General features: G+C 37.5%; 2 protein-coding genes across 4 annotated transcripts in view; both read left to right on the forward strand.

Moving 5' to 3' along the window:
- The first annotated feature begins 1883 nt into the window (after positions 1-1883).
- LOC136410809 (uncharacterized) lies at positions 1884-5654 on the forward strand. The gene is made up of 2 exons (XM_066393151.1): positions 1884-2736; positions 5078-5654. The coding sequence occupies exons 1-2, from the start codon at positions 2392-2394 to the stop codon at positions 5495-5497; spliced, it is 765 nt and encodes a 254-aa protein (XP_066249248.1). The 5' UTR covers positions 1884-2391; the 3' UTR covers positions 5498-5654.
- Positions 5655-8433: 2779 nt separating this feature from the next.
- nvy (CBFA2/RUNX1 partner transcriptional co-repressor nervy) overlaps positions 8434-20809 on the forward strand; it is a 47490-nt gene continuing 35114 nt past the window's right edge. Inside the window, exons 1-2 of one of the 3 annotated variants that reach the window (XM_066393492.1) lie at positions 8434-8688; positions 16628-16715. In XM_066393492.1, the coding sequence (XP_066249589.1) occupies positions 8680-8688; positions 16628-16715 (97 nt within the window). In that variant the 5' untranslated portion in view covers positions 8434-8679. Of the gene's footprint in view, positions 8689-11398; positions 11525-16627; positions 16716-20809 lie in introns of those variants that run through there. The other 2 variants (XM_066393494.1, XM_066393493.1) reach the window with 2 other exon arrangements.

Raw genomic sequence — 20809 nt, forward strand, 5'->3', positions numbered from 1 at the left:
CAGGCAGGAAATGCTATCTGGCTTCAGAATTAAAAAAATCCAGAAAGATTGTCGCTTAGAAAGTCATGTCCCTGAGATGGCCCCAATTTTTAGTAACTGTTAAATTGCATTATAGACTTTTAGCTTTTCGCTAGGGGACCATTTTGTTCTAAAAGGATAATTGTTTAGATTGACTTCCTAGCAAAAAGAAGCTTGATGCCTTTTATCCAGAATATGAGATGACCCAAGACATAGTGATGATAGATATCTATGAAACTTTTCAGGAGTAAATAAATTCCAGCCATTGTAAAAAAAACTCAATCTTCCTGCTGTTTTACCACCCTGAATGTCTTTTGTATCTGATTTGGTCCCTAGTGTTCTTTTGATAGCATAGCATCGAGTGGGTGGCCTAGATGGAGGGAGCTCATTGATAAAGTCCGCTCAATTTCGGCCTTCGGACAAACTTTTGAAATTAAAATTTTCCTTACGGGTAATAAATTCTGTTGAAACCGATTTCGGTCCCTTCAGCTGCTCGAAAGACGATTTAGTAGTTTGTAATCTTTCATTCAAATCATTTTCGAATGACCACTGATCGGAAGAAGTTTCGAACAGAGGGCCCTTCACCTACTTATTAGTTAGTTATTATGTAGTTATTCTCTATATGCGGACCAAAAGCATCTCTCAACCTCCCTATAATCTCTTTATCTTCTCCGCTCTCATTTTTGAGCAACTCTAAGACAACGAGTTCAAAAACTGTGTGGCTAAAACTGAGTTGATTCTGTTTAAACGCAGACTCTCTCGTTTGACCACTAATTCCATACTCACTTATTTAATTAACAATAAGATCTCTAATTTAGGGCCCCTGAGCTACCACGTTCCAAAGGTGAGTACTTTAAAACTAATAGTTAGCGTTTGTCATCTTCGATATCGTAATTTCTTTCAGTTCCCGAGATATGGACTAACATTAGCAGTTATTTTTGCCGTTTTCAAATACCCTCAAAATCTAAAATAGCATTTTTAAGGCTGCGAAGCCTCGATAGAGATCTCCAAAATCAATGTATGATTTATATCTCTCTGTTAGAACCATAAAGAGCACCTCTAAAATGTCCATATTTTTCTGAAAATTTTTAAAGGGGCGGATTAGTGGATTGTGCCCTCGTTGACGGTGAAATGGTGTTCTTTATTCTCCACAAGAATATCTGATGGGAAAAAAGGAAAACTGTATCATAAAGCAAAGAAGACGCAAGGTCCAAACAAGTTTTTACGAATTTGGAGCCCAAAACGATTCGATTCGGGTCTGGAAGAGGAGCACCAACGTCGTGAGGAAAAAACGGCGAACGCCGACGTCGTGAGGAAGAAACGGCAAGCGCCAACGTCGTGAGGAAAGAATGGCGAACGCCCACGTCGTGGGAAAAAAACGGTGAAATGCGACGTAGTAAGAAAAATCGGTGAGAGGTATAAAATTTAAATTTTTCATGCGCTCTTCTAAAGGTTGCAAAACTACATTTCTCGTGTTAGACGAAGAAGAACGACTTTGCTTCTTTTTATTTTTCCAAACTATTAGACCAATCCAACAATTAGACTTTTTTCGCACATGAACGAAGACTGGAAAGGGGTGCTGAATGGACTGACGCTGATGGTGACTACCAGGGAGTGCTGCCTTTGAACTTTGTGATCACATAAATGGGGATGCTACATAGATGCCGTATTTACGAAGACATGGCTGAATGGAAGAATTAGTTATGCCAAGCAAATTCGATACATCGGAGATACTGTCTAATCAACGGGACACGAAATAATAATTGCGAGTTTGGCTTAGGCGCTAGCGGTGCGCATGATTTGCCGACAACGACGCATCGTACACATGCGGGATTCGGCGAGGCTCGACTCGACTCGACTCGAATAGCAAGCGAATATTCGGCAAATGCCAACTCCAAACTAAATTTTCAACTAGTGTAGCAAAATCGTTTTAGGCAAATATTCGTCGTATCGTTGTTCAAAGTTCCCCAGTGTTATAATTCGTTATTCTCATATGAAATCGTTAAAATATAGGCACCGAGCTCAACAGTAAGGTAATTTGGACACACGTTATTCGTAGCAAGGCAGTGAAAGTATTTTAAGCTGGGTTTATACATTCAAGTAACGTAAGGATCGCGTGACGTAAAAAAAGTTAAACCAGTTTAAAGGTACTTTATTTACGTAAGCGGCCCGTAGGGAAATGGTTCATTGGTCCGTTACGTTAAGTTACCGTTAAGTTACCGTTAGCGATGCGTTAAGTTACCGTTAACGATACGTTAAGTTACCGTTAACGATATGTTACCGTTAACGATACGGTACGTTACATAAATCTGAACCTATAAACCCGGTTTTATTATCCTAAAGATTGTGAAAGTTTTATTAGCTTGATGAACCATGGAGTGGAGTAATGAAACGGTGTTGGATTTTCTGGATTATTATGAAAAGGAACCAGTGATTTGGAACGCACGTCACTCGCAACATAATAACAGGAATGTAGTGTTTGATGCGTGGAAAAGAATTGAGAGGAACATGGGCGGAAATTACACGGTGACCGATCTGAAAAGGAAAAAGGACTCTCTAATGGCATCTTTCAGGACACGCCTGAAAAAAGTAAGACTTACCATTCAGAACGAGGCTGGTGCAGATGAATTGTATGTTAAGCCAAGTTGGTTTGCATATGAAAAAATGGCACGATTCCTACTTGATAAGGACGAACCAAAGGATATCATAAATTCGGAGGTAAAAATCTTTATTTAGTTCTTCACTTATTAATTTATGTCCTATGGGCCAATAAACGAGGTAAGCAGCCATATCACTGAAAATATATGTAAACGGTGGAAGTTCCAAACAAAAAAAATCTTTTTAAGCAATATGACCAAGAATGGCAATTATAATACATTAAAATTTATGTTATTGCAGCGTTGCCAGTTCCACTTAAAACTAGTGATATTTTAGGAATTTTAGCCGATCCCTGCATCTGGCGCATCCTTGGACGCAGTCTTAGTACGCGAACAATTTTCCTGATAATAAAGTTGAGGGGTCTTGGCCAAGTCTTGAAAATCTTGTCGGCTACCGCAGTGAAATGTCTTGTTAACATCGAAAGCAAAAACTCTATTTAAAGGAACTGCAACTAACAATATCGGCAGCGTAACAATGTTCGCGACAGTCAAGCCAGAAGAGTTATATGGCGATATCGGGACTTTTCCGTTACGTTATGTTACGTCTAATTTGTCAGACGCAGGAAAACATTTATTTTCGTAGCAAATGTATGCACTGATCCTTCCAAATCTCGTCCATGCATTATAGGATAAAGAGGATTTTTGTTATTGTTGTACTAAAAATCGGGCCCAAGTTTTATTCTCATAAAATTTATAACAGATAATATGTAAAGCGTTCTTGCGTTAAGAGTTTTTAGATCTATTTTCGTAGCATTTATCAAAAAGAAAATCGTGGGTTGTTTGCTGCTGTGATTCCGTTCCGTGTATCGTCAAAGAAATAACGAATTAATCTTAAAACGACTTTCAGGTATATTCAGGGAAAAAAACTCCCTGTATACTATATATGTAGGATCGCGTCCCTTGTAGATAGGCGTTACTTTTAAGCTGGATACATGTTAGATAGTAGGAATTAACTTTAAGATTGTCATACCCCTGGGGTACGACCCTACTGGGCATTAGTTGGGGCATGGGAACTTCCCATGCCATGCCTTGTCGGTGTTGGAAATCCCCGCAATAAACCGGGTCGACATTGGAACTGCCTGTAATATACTTTGTCGGCATTTGAATTGCCCTTGATAAATTTCGTTGGCCCTATAGTGGCAGTTCCAATTCCCAGCTTAAGACGTAACGGTTTGATGCGGCGGGTGGTGCAGATGGCACCCTAGCCAGGGTACGCCCATGGTTTATCACCATGGGTTTTAGTATTTAAGATTTTGCAGGGCATGTACAAGCTCTCTTTTCTTCTGGGTTCGGTTGTCGTTGGTAACTCAGAAGTCGCGTCCGCGCTCGCTAAACTCACAAGTTACTTTATACTCTCTTTTGTTCACTTTACATTAATAAACGCATACTTATAGTCCTTTCCTATCTGTGATTTCATTACAAAATATAAACACCATCCTATATCTACAGTAGTATCAAAACCCGATACTACATATATATTCCCATATGATTTTCTTTTACATTTCAATTTTCTTTCCGAGTTTTTCAATATAGAATTGTGTCTAGTACACCCCTGCATTTGCGATCCTTCTAGGACGGTTTTTCACATCATAGCACCCAACACAGGATTACAAAGCCATTGGCGTACTATAATCTTCTAAAATTCAGTAATTTTGCAAATTTAGTTCTTTTATTTCATTTTTCTTTATTGGTTGCGATCTTACTGAAACATATTCTGTACGCCCCATTGTGTTGGCTTCAAATGCGCGCTTTTCAAAAAGTGTCTTACAGCGTTCAAGGAGCCGGATGCAGCAGAAACAACAGTTGAGCAACAGTTGGGATTTACGTTGAGCGACTCGCTATCCTTCAAGCAGATTTAAATGGGGGCTGATGTCATTTTCGCTCCGAATTTTAAGCAGTTGCAAAATTGCTGCACAGCTATTATCTCTGCTGAATGTAGCCAATAAGCCGTTAGCGGCCTAAATTTCATGAAAATCAGTGGCGTATTTAGTTTCTTGGAGTTTCTAAAAGTTTTCGAAACTTAGAGTGAAAAACGACAACTTTCTCTTTAACATTTCGATGAGTATGAATGGTCCCTGGAATTCTTCAAGTATTCTTATGGGTCCCTCCCTTGATTTGTTTAAATACCTCACTATTATCTACGCTCCCCTCTGCCCGGTTCTTCTCTTCTCTTCCTGTTCTATCCTCATGATCCTCATGACCCTCAGCAAGTCCATTATGGCGCTGCGGTACTCCTCTTTCTCAACCAGCAATTCCCCCATGTTGTATTGTCCTTTTCCAGACTATTCTTGCCTTGGACAACCTGGACCTGGACTAATCTGGATACAGTTGCATGCTTCGTGTACTTAATCCAAATGCACCATCTCCTACAAATCTATAATAATGTATGTTAATATTTTTAGGAAATTGACATCGACACAACACAGGGGGAACTTTGGGAGGAGCAATTCAATGAGAATCACGAAACCCGAGAAGGTCACGATTGTGAAACAAAAGTGTTTACTGGACGATGTGGTATTGACTTCGGTACCTCAGGTTCAATAGCTGGTCCTGGATCTTCTAACCAAAAACCTTCCAATTTTCCTTTAGCAAAAGCTAAACGAAAATCTGATCTAAGTGAGCTGCCGCATAAAATAGAAGAGGCATATTCTGTCTTACCAGGACCTCCCCCGAAGAATGTGAAGCAAAGAGATGTCTGCGACATCTATGGCGAGTTAGTTACAGAAAAATTGAAAGAATTAGATGAAAGAACTAGAGATATCGCAATGAATCGAATGGATAATATTCTGTTTGAACTAAAGATGAAACAGAACATAGAATAATTTTTTGTTTTGTCGCGATTTAATCCCTTCCGCAAAGGGACCTATGGCAACCCAGCTATGGTAACCGCATTGCTCCATCCATAACCTTCATCCGAAATATATCAGACCAGGAGTTTCCTTTAGAGCCTCTATTATGGTGAATGAAACAGACTTCTCTATCCAAGTTGGCGAATTACCACATCTTTAAGTAACATGTTCTGCTGCAAGTTCCAGTAATAAACAGCCTGTTAAACTATCTCATGTGTTCGTTTATACCATGCCCATCTCATATACACACAAAACACCCCATGCACAATGAACTTTGGAATCTATAATTTGTCGAATCGGCTAAATGGAATTATCGATTTTGTGGTAATAAATAATTACGAAACCTTTATGAACTTGTTACAGTGAGGAGTAATTTAATAAGGCAACACCTACGTTCCTCATTTAAGCCCATTGAACCGAATCAGTAACTTCTATTAGTACCCAAATCTCATTGAAATTTTGGAATAAACAGTTACCTTCACATTTAGTCATTAATACCACTCACAAATGGCGTTAGAGCCTCCGAAGAGTTGATACAATATCAGTTACTACCGATATCATTGAGTCTTCGTTACATTGAAAATTGCGATAATCATGTAACGGTTACTTTCTCGTGTATTTGCCTACGTGACTCGTAAAATGTGCCAACAAAAAATGTTCAAAAATGAACTTTTTCAAAGTCTGCAAAGAGTAAAAAGTACTACGACACTTAGGCCACATGTTTTACATAGCAAAGAATATTTGCTAATAAAATAACAGTTGCGTCTTCACGTTCATATTACTCTTCTATTGTGTCATCAAAGAGCAAATCGAATCAAGAACGTCCATTATTAATTGAAACTAGTTTGGAAATAGCGATCTTTAATAATGGATTCGACCGCAAGTAGTTTTCACGAAAGTAACCGTTACTTTATTTCATAAAGTAAGTGTTATGGACTAACGGTTCCATAAAGTAACCTTGACCAGGTAAATTTTTATGGACTAAAATGATGGTTGACTTCGAAGTTACTTTTCAGAGATCACTCAAAGATGCTGAGGGAGTTTAGAAATGAGGAGTTCCTCATTAATCTATTAAATTAATCGTTTTTGGCCTTACTAAATTTCTATGGTTTGATTCACTGTATGCTACACCATAGGTGTATATGGCCCCAGGAAAAGGATACTTAATCCAGTATCGATTTGACAGAATTTAAAGTGGATATATTTGAGTATAAGACTTTCCCGTGATTTTTCTCGAATTTGGGATTCTGGATCTCCTAATTTCTGCGTCCCTTCCTAAAGCATTTTTGGAAGAAACCACTCAACACTCACGCTTAAGAAATTTTACAATAAACTTTCTGAATTCAATATTACAAGCTGGAACGGAAGGAAGTAGAAACACCGGCTGGCAATCCTTAATATGTATTATTTGAAAACGATTTTCTTATTCCACAAACTGGCGGCCGCATCCAGCCGCCATCTGTGCCGGCATCAGCTGTCGCCGCCAGCTAAATATTAAAACCGCATTTTTATAAGAAATTGGAAATTAGATGTTGAGCGAACGGAGGCTGCCAGCCTGCTGTTTTAACTAGAAAAAAAACCCTGAGTATATAGGGAATTTTGCCGGAAATCCTGGAAAATCTGGATGCAACGTATCCAACATTCATGACCCCAAAGAGAAGTTACCTGCAAATATTACCTAACGGTCACATTTTATAAATCGCTTTTATTATGGATCAATAGCACAATTTTTCTAAATATAGATTGCCTTTATCACCGAATAATTGGTAAAACACTCAATTTTATTCATTAAGAAACAGCGGTTTTGTGAAGCAGTAATCATAAATAAATAATGATGGAAAGCTTTGAAAAAGTTTCCAATCAAACCCATCTTCTGTACTTTTTCTGAGAACTATTGTGAATAGTTGGTAAAGTTTTCAATTTTATTCATTACGAGCCAGTGGTGTAGTACAACTAAAAGTGAGGACAGGACAAGGTACTTTTAAGGTAATTAGAAATGTAAGAAACATATTGATTTTTGTAAGTACGACTCTGATATTCCCCTAGCAGTAATTTAAAATTAAGATTTCCAAGCTATCAACCGTAACAGTCAGTGGCGTATTGCAGTTTTCATAACTTCTACAAATTTTTTTGTGCTGAACGACGATTTTTTCTTTTTAACTTATGTTGATGAGACAATAATTTTTTTAATATAAAATTAACCGCAGTTGTGAAGTTTCAATATTCATGGATCTCAATGGTGTAGGTAGTTCGTTCTTTGAAGTTTCTGCGAAGTTTTAAAACTTTTTTGAATGTGTCCCCTTTATCGGAAAAACACTAATTTTTTCCAAAAAAATATGAGCTTTCAATATTAATGAAATTCAATGGCGTGTATCGCTTCTCAGAGCCTCAGCGAATTTATACAACCATGTTGAATAATACGTCACAAGTTTTCTTGACTATTTCAATGCCTTTTTGTACGACTGATTTTTTACTTAAAAATTGTGTTCTGCAAACATCTGTTTTTATTGGCTTTAAATGAACACTTTAAATTTACAGAGAACTCTTAATATACATTAAATCATTAAAGTATCATGAGGTTTTGTGACTCCTGACCCTCTCAAAATCATATCTTTCATTTATCCTCTTTTTGGTCCTTAACCTTAACATGCATCAAGCACGCCCCTGTTTTTTGCAACAGGACTTCTACAGCACTCAGAAAGCATACACTCTAAAAATCATTGGCGTATCACAGCTTTTTACGATCCAGCAATTCTCCACGTTCTTTTCTGCCATTTTTCAATTCACAGAAATACGTCCGCCACTAAAGATCATGATGAGGTTTCTTTCAGCATTCCACCGTTCTGCTGCCATCAATAACTTACTTTACTAAACTATTCTAATTAGACCGTTTTCAAATGGGCCCACGGTATGCGTGCGTCTTTCGTTTGATAAAGCACTCAACCAGGCGTCGCGACGCTGATATTCCATTCCACAGTTGTTGTCGGGACGCCACCGGAAGCAGCGCATACGTAGCTGTCTTTGATCGCTATTGAAAAGACGCGGGAAACTTTCTACTTTTTGAACATTTTTGATTGCATGTTTAACTGTTTGAAAGAGCTTTGAATCAGCAATATTTCTGGCAGTTTTGTGAGGAGCTCCGTTTGGAAGGAACTATGAGGAAGGTAATGGGTTAATATACAGAAAAAAATTGCATGTTAATGATGATAAGTGTCGATAAGTTCCGATGTCGAATTATGTCTCTTCGGCTTAAATTGTCCTTAATTTTGCCATTTTTCTCTTTTTTTTCACTCCACCAATTTGGAGGAGTTCTCCGTGAGAAATAAGAAGTCAGCGGCATCCATTGTTGGGTTTGTTGGTCAAACAATATGATTCCTGTTTATAGAATTTTAATGCAAAATTTAAAAAAATATATATTCAATAAAAGAGATTCAATAGACGTTTTAACTAGTATCAACCTTATCACTATAGCGTTAACCTGAGTTAACCTGATTAACACCTCAAATTAGATTTTCGTCCAAGATTTCTCCACAGGTTTGATCGAATTCCTAAGGCAAAAAATGCCGAAAAATGCGCTCTTCTGCTTTCTTCTTCATCTCTTTAGGCTTTCGGTGATTTGTACGATAGAAAGTGCTGCAAGTACTTCTGCTCTTTTTAATTAATCGAGGATGATTTTCATTTAGCATTTCCTTTCTAATATTGCTGAATTTATAAAGAAAATTAAGAAAACTATTTTTTCAAATGAATCCGGTTTTCTTTGAGGTTGATTTCTTTTTTCTTCTTTTCAGATTTAATTGAACTTTAAAAGTAAATTGGAGGAAGTAGGTTCATTTCATCCAGTCACACTGGAAGAATCCTTCCTTTATTTCTCTTCAGATCTTTTTTAATTGTAATCCCATATTATGGTAATTCAAATCACTTAAGATTCCCTTTCCTTCCGAATTTTTCTTCGGAGTTCGTCGGATTTCTATAATAAAATGCGTAGCTGTAGTCTTTCAGGTCAATAAACGGTGCTCTGTTTTTTTATTTCCGTTTAGATCTTTTCCAATTTCTAAGTCAAGAAAGCGAAGAAATGAGTGAAACTGAAACTCTCAAACCTATTTAACGAGTAACCGGACGAGAGAAACTAACGTTAACTGTTTTTTCTTCAGATTTTGTCAAATTTGAGATATTGAGTGTGTTAAAGGGAGTTCTCCCCTCTAGATTTTAAAAATGTTTAAGTCAAAAACCAAAGAAATTATGTAGTTGTGAACTCCCATATGAATTCAGGTCACATAGGACACTTCAGTTCTCGATTTTGCCAGATCTTCATTACTGATTTTTTCTTATTTTCCCTTCAAATTTCTTGGAATTCTCAAAGAAAATTTTTATTTATAATCTCACAGGTGAATTCAGGTTACTTGAGGTTAGTGCCGCGCATTTTCTCTACTGATTTTTCTGTTCTTTTAGCTTAATTTGTGTTATTTTAGAATTATTTTTCTTCTTCGTTTCTTTTCAGATTCTGTTCGATTATTATGCCAAAGAACAAAAAACTAATCCTTTTAAGCCATATCAGAAAAAATTCAGTGAAAAGTTTCTATTTGAGTCTCAGATTTCAGTCTCTATTTATTGTCTCCGTTCTGATCTCGCGCACCAAGACTGAGACCAAGATCGAGGAATTTCCCACCAACTCTCGAAGTAGAAATTAAAGTCGTTTAATACTGGATAAACGGTTTTAATGCTGAATAAGCACTTCTGGTTTAATTTCATGCCGTCCCCTCTCGTGCTACCTCTCGCCCTTGACATCGACTGATGCGGTATAGAGAACGATTGCAATAAAACTTGAAATGGGATACGGTGATCTTCAGCCATAAATCCAGACTAGACCCAGCCAGAATCATCAACTTCTTAGCACAAGTTTGGAAACTACTGATTTACCCTTCAGTAACATATTACAGAGCAAAACGTATTTTTGAGTCATCCTTCCCTCTTTCCTCCCTCAGTTTTATATTCTATCAGTACCTACTCTCACATTACTGTTAAACCTCCCATTAACTAAAGTACCGATGCACACACTCTACGCACAAATCGAGAGCAATTCTCATTAAAAGCGCCATCAAATAACCGGGACTGCAGTGTCCATCAGGCGTCGGCCGGACATCAGGGGCCCCACTATGAAAAAGATGCAACGGCGGTGCCATATTGCCCAAATCGCGACCACGCCGGCAATTATTGCCCACTAAAATGTGCGTCACGTTTTTCTAGTTTAAATCGCCCTGCCGAGGCCCTGATTTTTGCTTTATGCCGTCACCGTGACCGGAATTCCTCTACCTCTCATTATTGAGCGAGATAAGCTCTCCCCGAAGCTAAACAATGCTATAAGATTCATTAACGTTAAAAGAAGCAAATAATAGAATTTTAGTTGCAACTGTCTAATATAAAAGTCAGCTGTCAACCGTATTTGACAAGTTTAGGTACATGACGTAGAATTCCGTTATCTTGCAAAACCTAAGGGCCTAAGTTCATTAAAAGGTAGTGATTAACTTTTCTGGACGTGCTCTAACTTTAAATTGACAAGTAGCACTATTAACATACAACACTTTTTGCATTATAACCTCAAACTCAGCTGTCTGTGTTGATGACTGTGTGAAATGACAGATGATATTATTAGCATCCTCTTAACCTTAACCCCCTTAAGGCAACTGTCAAACTCGCATGACAAGTGAGTGTTGACAGCAATATGACTGCTATTATTTGTAAGAAGCCTAATTTCGCCACCTATTGGGCGAGGGACTTAACTTTTTTAAACAGAAGTTTCCGCAATTGCCTTTATTATAAACAATGAATGAATGAATCTAGTATCTGGAAAATGTTTTCCGAATTAAAAATACGTTTTTCCGGTGAAGCTGACGATGCGTGAGTGTTTGGATGTATTTCGTTGATGACGGACGATGCGCACCGTCCATTAAGGAATTTCGCCATTTCTCTTCCCTTGCTCTGGGCAACGTAAATTAAGATCAGGTACGTGGTGTTGGTTGGAATTTGGTAAATATTTGATAATTATTTCTTGTGAAATCGTTGATGCTAAATAAGTGCCTGGGCCTACTTATCAATTTTTCAGTCAAATGGCATGAAAAAATATTGTAGGCATTTTTCTTTCTTTATTTTTTTTTTAAAGTTGGAAGATACCTTCGAGCCTCTGAGAATGACGTCGTGTTATCATTAACGATCTTGCCGCTTTTAAATTATTCTAAATTAATAATTTATTTCAATATTTTAATCAACTGCGCCACTGCGTCTTAGGTAACTGTGTAAATATATTTGAGCATAACACTCTGATCAACAGCGCACTGTTACTGACTGTGCTTTAAAGTATTCATTACAGCATGAAAAGCATGCTATTTTTATTCGCGATGCTGCCTGTAAAACCCCTTCACCACGCCTCTGAAGTTCCAACCGTAGGTTTTAAATTTAAGTTTTCGAATAAGAGTTTTTGCACATCAATTTCATGCAGAACGCAGTGGCGTATTTTAGATCTTTCAGAAAGTAGGAAATATTCGCAAATTGGGAATCAAAGGTATGTTATTATTACCGATTTTGAGGCGTTTAATTCCTCTTTACTGCGCCATTGCGTTTTCTTAAACATCAGTTCGTAAGTTTCACAATTTGAATATGATTTTTTTGTCAACGCATTGGCGTGGATCCGCTAGAAATATTAACAAACCAGAAATATTGGATGTATCTAAAACAGGTCAAAGATCGAGTATTACTCTCCTCTTTCGGAAATAGCAGTGGCGTAGCTCCATGTTACCCCCGCAAATATCTCAAATTATTTAATTCTACAAGGGCAGCTCCTGGACCAAATACCAAAGGCAAAAATAAGCCTGATAGCGGTAGCCATATGGACACAGCAGGCGGTGTGTTGGAAAAACATCCGATGAAAAGCAGGTGGTCAACATTACCCAACGAGTGTTTACACGGTTTTATGTTTATTAGCCAGGAGGTCAATCTCAACTTTCTTGGAAGAAGTTATTCGAATTGGACAGAGCGCGTGATGTGTCTTAGAAAGAAAGCATCTTGTGCCAGATTCCTGGCAAAACCGACCCACTGTATCCCAGCAGGACCGCAGCCTGCACTTCTGTGCTGGACAGCAGCCATATGCTTCATGAAATAGTTGCGTTAGCAGAGTTTGTTATAATATGTAGAGTTAAGAGAGGTTTGAGCAACAATTTGTGGTAAAAAAACATGGACCGCCATCATGGAAACCGCAGGATATTTAAAGGTTTTAATCATACTTAGAAGGGAACTGAGATAGTTACTACAGATTAGTCTAGATTAATTTAACTGATATTGGATGAACTAAAGAGTTAACAATAAAATGTTCAATAATTTACTTATGGCATAAACATCAGTGGCGCAGAAAATTACCATGAAAACTAATGAGGCTGATCATAATAAAATGGTTTTGTTCACAATTTTTGAACATTCTATCTTTACTAAAAAATTCCAGAACCAGCTGTGAATTGCGGAAGACATTCATATCACATGTTATAATTTATCTGAAATACACAATTTGTTAATGAACAAACATTCATATCCTGACTAAAATATTCGAGTTAGTTAATGTGTCCTACAGGCTTAAAGGTATTCTGAAAAAAAGGATAATTGAGGGGCAAAGTGAAAGAGGATCGAACATAACGAAATCATTAATAACAAGCGCAGAGATTATTATTCCCAATTTTTCATTATTCTAGCATCGATGAAAGCTTCAAGATACGCCACTGTGTATACGCCATTAATACTCGAAAATTTCCATTTAATCTACGAAAATTCAGAGGCGCAGTGAAGGGGCCTTTAAATGTCAAGATCTTCAAGAATTACGTAATTTTTATTCCCATTTTTCGCACAAACATGCGGAAAAATGTTCAGTAGTGGGGGGAAGGTCAATCTGTTGGGTATGTAGTTGATGACTGAAAGATCCTATTTATGAGAAGTTTTTCAATTTATCCATGAAACAGGATTTCTGAAAAGGAATTTTAAAAGAGGCAAGAAGGATAATAGTATGCATTTAAAGCGTTCTTACGAAGAATTCCATTGGCGTACAGCAGTAAAGTTGACAGTAAGAAATTCCTAAAAAATTTTCTTCGTATAGTTAAAAATTCTGAAGATGTCCCAGATTTGAGGTTACCACGCCTCTGTTTTAGATGTGCCTTATTCTGATGGAGTTTCCTTAAATTAACTACGCCTTTGGTTACTTTTGAAGAAATATCCCTAAGTGGGACCAATCTAATAGCGAAATTTCAACTTCTCTAGACACATCTAAGTAGTGATCAGTTTTCATAGAATGTCTGTAAAATTCTGCAAATTTTCTAAAAATAGGCGAGATTCAAGTGCAAAATATCAAGTGCAAATTTTAAGCGAAAAATTCAAGTGTAAAATTCGAAGTTAAAACGAATCTGAAACAGACAATTTGCATATTAAACGTGCAAAAATTAGCGAAATCGCTTCAAATAAAATTGGAAGTTCCTGTTATGGCGGTTCGTTTAAATTTGTTCCTTTACGCCTCTGGTTATAACTTGATAAATACCACCGAGTAGAGCAAATGTCCGGGCAAATTGAAGGGCCAATTTTCACCTCTTTCTGATACCAACTAAAACCCTCACGGGTAGCCAACATTTTTATTTAAAAGCATGATAAATGTTGGAGGATTTAGAAGAAGTCCTAGTTATACACTTATTCCACTACAGTGAGGGTTATTTGTGAATTTGGGTAGACAAAATCTTAATAAGAATTTTCGTAAAAATCCTGAAATAAAAATTCAAATTGCTTTAAGATCAAGAATTCCCAGTATATCACAGAATAAACTGATTTACTGCCATACATCTCATTTAACCAAAACCAACCCCTTCGTAGCAATTAAAACCAATCGACACGAGTAATTTCGCCTGTTCCTTGGGGCCGTTAATCCCTAAAATGGAGAACCATCAAACTCGGAAAATACGATTTTTCATCCCCTACACTACAACCCTGAATGGGTCCAGGTGTGTGGTTTCGTCCGACCGCAGGAGCGAATATATTGAGGGCAAAACCGATCGCACCTGTTTAACCTTTCTGCGAAATTGGCACGCGGGAATTCACAGATGCTCCTGCTGTTGTTACTAAGAGGAAAAAGGAAAAACACGTCTAGCTTAGGTCAGCAGGAAATTAGATTTAAAACCTGTGGGGTCTCATAAAATCAGAATTTAACAGGGAGGACAAGGGGTTTTGTCAGCCGGCAGTAGCAAATGAGCATTTTTCAGCGAAACTGTAATTAGCTTCTTATATTTGACCACTGTGCATGGAGCAGTTTTTTGCCCCTACTCACATACTGTTCCAGGGTCGGCTTTAACTGGATCCTTCGCAGATGGAGACGAGAGCCATACGGTGCTGTGTTGAGCAGCAGCTGGCGTTTATGTCCTGCTTTTTTCCTGCAGAGGTGGAAATTAGATATCGCTTAGTTACTCTTGCACAGTGGCTCGAACTAAGAAATTAGGACAACTGGATTGAGTTCATCGGAACCCATCAGGGACACTTGGGGGCCTGCAGGTATAGGAACGAACATAATAATATATTTTTCTGTGCTACAGTGGGACAAATAAGGGGTAAATCACGACAAAAAAAAACTAAAATAACAATAGGATATTATGTCCTTTTAACGATGGTCATTAACCGAATTCTGGGGCTGAATTATGGATGTCGGTGGTTTGAAGCAAACTGCGTTTAAATGTCAATTTGTCTCCAAAATCAATTACAGGACTGGCAGGTTTGGGTATCAATATTTAAGGGAAAGGTATAATTTTGTCCAGGATTCGTGACTGCATATGAAATTTGGGAATAATGAGCTCTTTATGCATTATCCTATTTTATGTCACTGGTTAAACCCACATTTTATGAATTATCAAACAGAAAATGAAGGGATGTCTGAGAGGGATAATAATTGACAATAGAGGGACATATAAAGGTGCAAATAAATAAGGGATTAATGAAGAGAAATGCAAAAATAAACTGGAAGGGGCTTGATAATAGCTCAAAGTTTGCAAATTAATAACTTCCAGTTGGGAGGCTCTGGAACTTTTCTTTTAGGGCATGGTGACCATTTGTGTGTGCTCATCATTCATTCTCAATCATTCTAGAAAGTTCCTTTAAAGGCTTTGTAATTACTTATGTATTCTCATCAACTACAGTAATTATGAGGTGAAACAGCTTTCCGTCCTGAAAGTTTCAGGTCAGGGAAACCTGGCATAACCAATACTCCAGAAACTTAGTTGGTAGATTAATAATTTCAAAATTTTGTAACTTCTAAATGGAACATTCCAGAAGGTTCCTTTTAAGACCTTCCATTTCCCCTATGTTTCCTTATCAACTGCAGGAATTATAAGCTGAATCTACTTTCTGATCAGGACGTTGTAGGTCAGAGAAACATGGTAAAACAAATAGTCCAGAAACCTAATTGATTGATTAATAAAATAAAAAAATTTATAACTTCCAACTAAAAGGTTCCTTTTGGGATTTGATAATCACTTATGCATATTCATAAGCTCCAGTAATTATGAGCTGGATCCGCTTAATAATCAGTGGTCCGAGGTTGATAATCTGGAAGTTCTACTCCAGGCAATCCTGACTTATCGAATAATATAGAAACCATCTTTGATAAATCAATTAATTTAGAAAATTCAATAAAAACATTTTGTAATATCGAAATGGCAGACTTTCGTCGGTTCATTTCTGGATGAAAGACATCATGCATCCTTCATCCAAAGTATAATAATTAAAACCTCAATTGACCTTTTGCTTTGGGGTTGGGCCAGGCATAATGAGATAACTAAGATTTCAGAAAATTACTTGATAACTCGATCAAATTTGAAAACGTGTTTAACGAGATTGATTTATGATAATAATAAGCCACGATTATAATGAACTCAAATCTCCCGTTGACCTAAAGACTCTCAAAGAAGCATGAAAAGGTTTTATACAAAGGAAAATCATTTTCCAGTTCCAGGATCCATGTTTTAATTTTCCTTCCTCTATTCTTCTTTATTTGATTACTATTTATTCGTATTTAATACAATGTTTAATATTTTTCAGGGAGTGGACTCCAAAAGCATAAAAGAGGAAACCGCCGAAAAGGAAAGTGGCCTCTACGTTGAGACTCCAAGAACCAAAACCCCTAAAGGTAAGTTCCATCTAACATCCCGAGACTTTTTGAGAGAAAAATGTCTGGTCCTCATAAATTCTGAATCTGGAAAAAATCCAGATCGATCCCTTTTAACCGAACTCCACCACCCACTACAAGGAAACTAAAGCTCCTGTTTAAATATCCAGCTTAATCCATAATCTTGAGTGTTTTGCCAGATCGTATCGGAACTGATGGACGCTTTCCCACAAGTCTTTGTGTAGTTGTAGCAACCTGGATAAACAGCGTTGATCGGCCTTAATAATGGGGGTGGGAACCTGGACACTTGTGCACTACCAGGGATGTTTATACTGTTTTTAATTTACCGGAGAAAAAGAGGACGTCGGGGGAAAACTTAAATTCATCTGGAGAAAATCTGTTCTTATTGCGCCATCTAGTGATAGGAGTGTCATCGGAAACTTGTGCAGTTTGTATAAAGAGATGGCGGTGGCGTTGTTGTACATACTAGTTTCACAGTAACTCTTGATATTCTTTTTAAATATATCTTGAGGTTTTTTTTCAATTTCTGAGTCGAAATTCTTTTGAAAAAAAGAATTGATTCTTCATATCGCGCCATCTAGTGACGGAAAGTTTTGGGAACCTTGTACGAGTTCCTCTTAAGAGATGGCACTGGCACATTACGTGACTACTGTAACAGTAATTCTTGACAATAATTTTTATACATAGTCTTCGGGTTTATTTTTAAATTTCGAAAAGATGGAAATCTTGTGCGAAAGGAATCGAAACCCTCCCGCATGGCAATTCGTCCCGTCACCTATATAATGTAAATTTTGAATCAGCCCGCAGCCCTTAGCTTGGGCTTGTTACAAATTGCCATATACGGGTTTTATATCCGTACGGTTAATTCGGGAGGTACCAGCACTGAAAGAACTTTTCATCAAACGTTGCAAATCGCTTCGGCAAAACAAACCCGCGGGTGCCTTCAGTTTTAATACTGACATAATCAGTTTATATACTTTTGTTGTCTTCTCCGGAATTTTTGCTCATCTTTCTCGCTCTTTCTTAGCTCCTGTTGCTATTGCAAGTTTTACATAATTGAATATAAAATTTGAATAAACAAGACTTGTTTACCTTCAAGCCGGGGAAACGCTGGGAATGGTCCAGTTGCATATCTCCGAAACCGTGCCGAGTGGCCCAAGCCCCGGATTCGGTTTCTGGCACGTTCCACTATTTAACGAACTAATTCCGGAACCACTGATGGCTATAAAATAATGAAGAGGACAAATATACTGCCGCTCCTAAATTCCAGTTTGTTTTCAAAGACCATTAATCAGTGCATAGATTGATTATCCAGAGTGTTAGCTCGGACGGAAACGCGATGCAGAAAAAATATACAATTTGCATTTTTTTATTTATATTTTTTAAATATAAATTAGTTCAATTATCAGCTAATTTATACCACTTAAAAATCCACGTCGACATAAGGGGCAATGCATCCCAACTGAAAATTTCACTAATAGAACCATCCTGTTTCCATAGCAAAATCTTCTGGTTCTTTTGGCAGTCAGTCAGTCCCATTAATTCTTCCATCAATCGGTTCTTATATGGATGTCACAATGGATGAAGGTGGGTTCAAAGTCATGTCACCTTGATGAATCTGCAGTTTCACCTTCAGGTCATATGTGGATACCGATAGATCTCTTTTTGTGTGACTAACTCTCCACTTTTATTTAATGGAAATTAGGGTATTCCCAACAATGAAAGTAAAATTCGGATCAGTTCAAAATACATTTAAGACGACTTTGCAGAGCGTTATTGAGGGCGTCTTACTATTTCACATTTTGTTTAATTGTCTATCATAGATGTCGCTTAAATATTTAATTTAAAATTAAAGTACATAACAAAAATATCTTCATTTCATTAAAAACAGGAGAAATTGTAGATATTTTCATACTAACGGGGGCCTTAAGAACCATCTGGAGTTCCTTCCTCCCACGCGTCTGTTTATCAATTCCCACTGTGTCAAATTACTGTAAAATTTCTACGGACTTCGTAGACGCCCGCAAGAAATATTTTAAAGCTAAAGTTTTAAATTTAAAGTCAGTAGCGCCGCAAAAATAAATATTTCCAACCTCTCTCTCGGTATGCTCCTCACTGTAAGCTGTTACAGCAAAAATTCGAATAGCTGCAAAGGACATAAGGGAGATATTCAGCAACAAAAATCAGTAGCGTCTCAATTCTGTGAGCTTAAATCCACGTATTGCCAATTCGTCCACAAGAAGAATCATCAATTTTCTTCGCGTATGACGCTATATTACCACTTTGGTACTCCGACAATTTTACCGATTTTAAAGAAGTCAAATTCAAAATTTTACAAATAAAACCAGTAGCGCAGCAGAAATATTTTGGACAACAATTGTTACTATTTGATGGCATGATTTTCACAAATTTTCTAAATGACATTTATTTATTTACGATATTGTAAAAATTTTCGATAAATCTTCCTAAGAAAATTTTTGAATACACCATAAAAATTTGCTTGATTTTACAGAAAAAATGCGACAGGAAGTTTTTCCTTGAAATTTCCTTTGCGGAAACACTGGAACTTCCCGTCATCACAGTTTACCACATTTTTTTAGATTCATACTTCTTTTGAAAAATCCTGGAATAGATCACTTTTTTTGAGCTGAGGAGTTGACGAATCTTAATAAATTTTGGGAATATCTCACAAATTCCTGCAAGCTTCTGCTAGACATTTTTCATGATAGAGAGAGAGCGAGATTCTCGACTTTTTCACAGACCATTTGCTTTCTATGTAACAAAAATGCAGTAAAAGTCCACAAAAAAATCCAAAATTTATTAAAAAATTTCGCCAGAGTTAAAATTAAAAATGGTCGAAGAAAACAAGAGTTTTCTTCTCTATATTTCCGTTCCGGGACCACTGGAAACTCGCCTATATGCCGCTTTTGATGGAAAACGTCAGAAGCACGTGTTTGCCTCGCAGGAATTTCGACTTTATATTTGAATTATATTAAATAGCACGAGTGTACGTACTTCCAGAACACCTGTTCGCAGGAAATAGCAGGGCTTTATGGAAAATAATAATTCGTCTTTGCCCCATGCAAATCACCAGGAAAATAATCGACTATAGGGGCACATAAATTCATGATGGTTGCATGAAATGATGGAAATTCACTCTCGTTGGATGTCAATTGTGTTAGCTACATAATGAATTGATTAGTGTCAATTATACTCCTTTTAAGTTCGGTTTTTGCATATGTCAGCTGATATTTCCGAGTAGAAAAACCGTCCAAAACTGTGCAATTACGCCTCTATTTCCATACTGGAAACAAAAAAGGAAAAATTAGCTAAAACGTTTCGGTTAACGAGCTGAGCTATTAAACGCCTAAACTGAGCAAACCACACGTGTTGGTCGCAGTTGGGGTCCTGCAACCGATGTAGGCGTCATAAAGACGAGAGGCACCATTTGGAGGGGACACCGTCGTTTCTAATGCGATTAGAGCAATTATCGAGCCACTTATTCACAATTAAAACTAAGCACAGAGAAATCATTATTGTGCTAGTGCAATAACGCTTGATTTCGTTCCTGCAAAAGTTGCAGGAACGGGCCTCAGGTGGTCGCACGACCGATTAACAACCTCACAGGCGTCGGACGTGCTTTTGCAGCAGGCCTGCACGTTAATATCTATAAATTGCAGGATAATCCTTAACATAAACAGCCACTTTCCGTGATGTAGGGCTTGTCGGACGTTCAGAATTCCTATTTATTAAAACGAGTCCCTTCTGCACCAATCCGGGCCTTGTCTAGCTCCGCTTATTTATCGTGAGCCCTTTAAATTTTACTGTTTCACAGGTGTTTTAGTTAACGTTCTCCATAAATTAGTCCCTAACTAGTCTTGTTTTTGCACCGATGTGCGTGCACAAAGTGGCATTTTCCGTTGAGGTCCTGTTTCACTTTCCCGGATACCCCCCCCCCCCCCCCCCCCTCCCTTCAGCTCGCCGCAAAGTTTATAAAAGAAAAACATTAATCCGCTATAGGGAAAATCTGCTTCATTCAGCGGCACGTTTTCGTTTTATTCAGAATAAAGTAACACAAATATTTGCCGGAGCAT

The sequence above is a fragment of the Euwallacea similis genome, chromosome 9 (genome assembly GCF_039881205.1).
Source record: "Euwallacea similis isolate ESF13 chromosome 9, ESF131.1, whole genome shotgun sequence".
In the NCBI taxonomy this organism is placed as follows: Eukaryota; Metazoa; Arthropoda; class Insecta; order Coleoptera; family Curculionidae; genus Euwallacea; species Euwallacea similis.

Excerpts from the sequence above, each read along its gene's own strand:
- LOC136410809 (XM_066393151.1), top strand. The coding sequence starts at position 2,392 with ATGGAGTGGAGTAATGAAACGGTGTTGGATTTTCTGGATTATTATGAA. Across the intron at positions 2,737-5,077 it reads AGGATATCATAAATTCGGAG|GAAATTGACATCGACACAAC; the intron begins GTAAAAATCTTT and ends TAATATTTTTAG.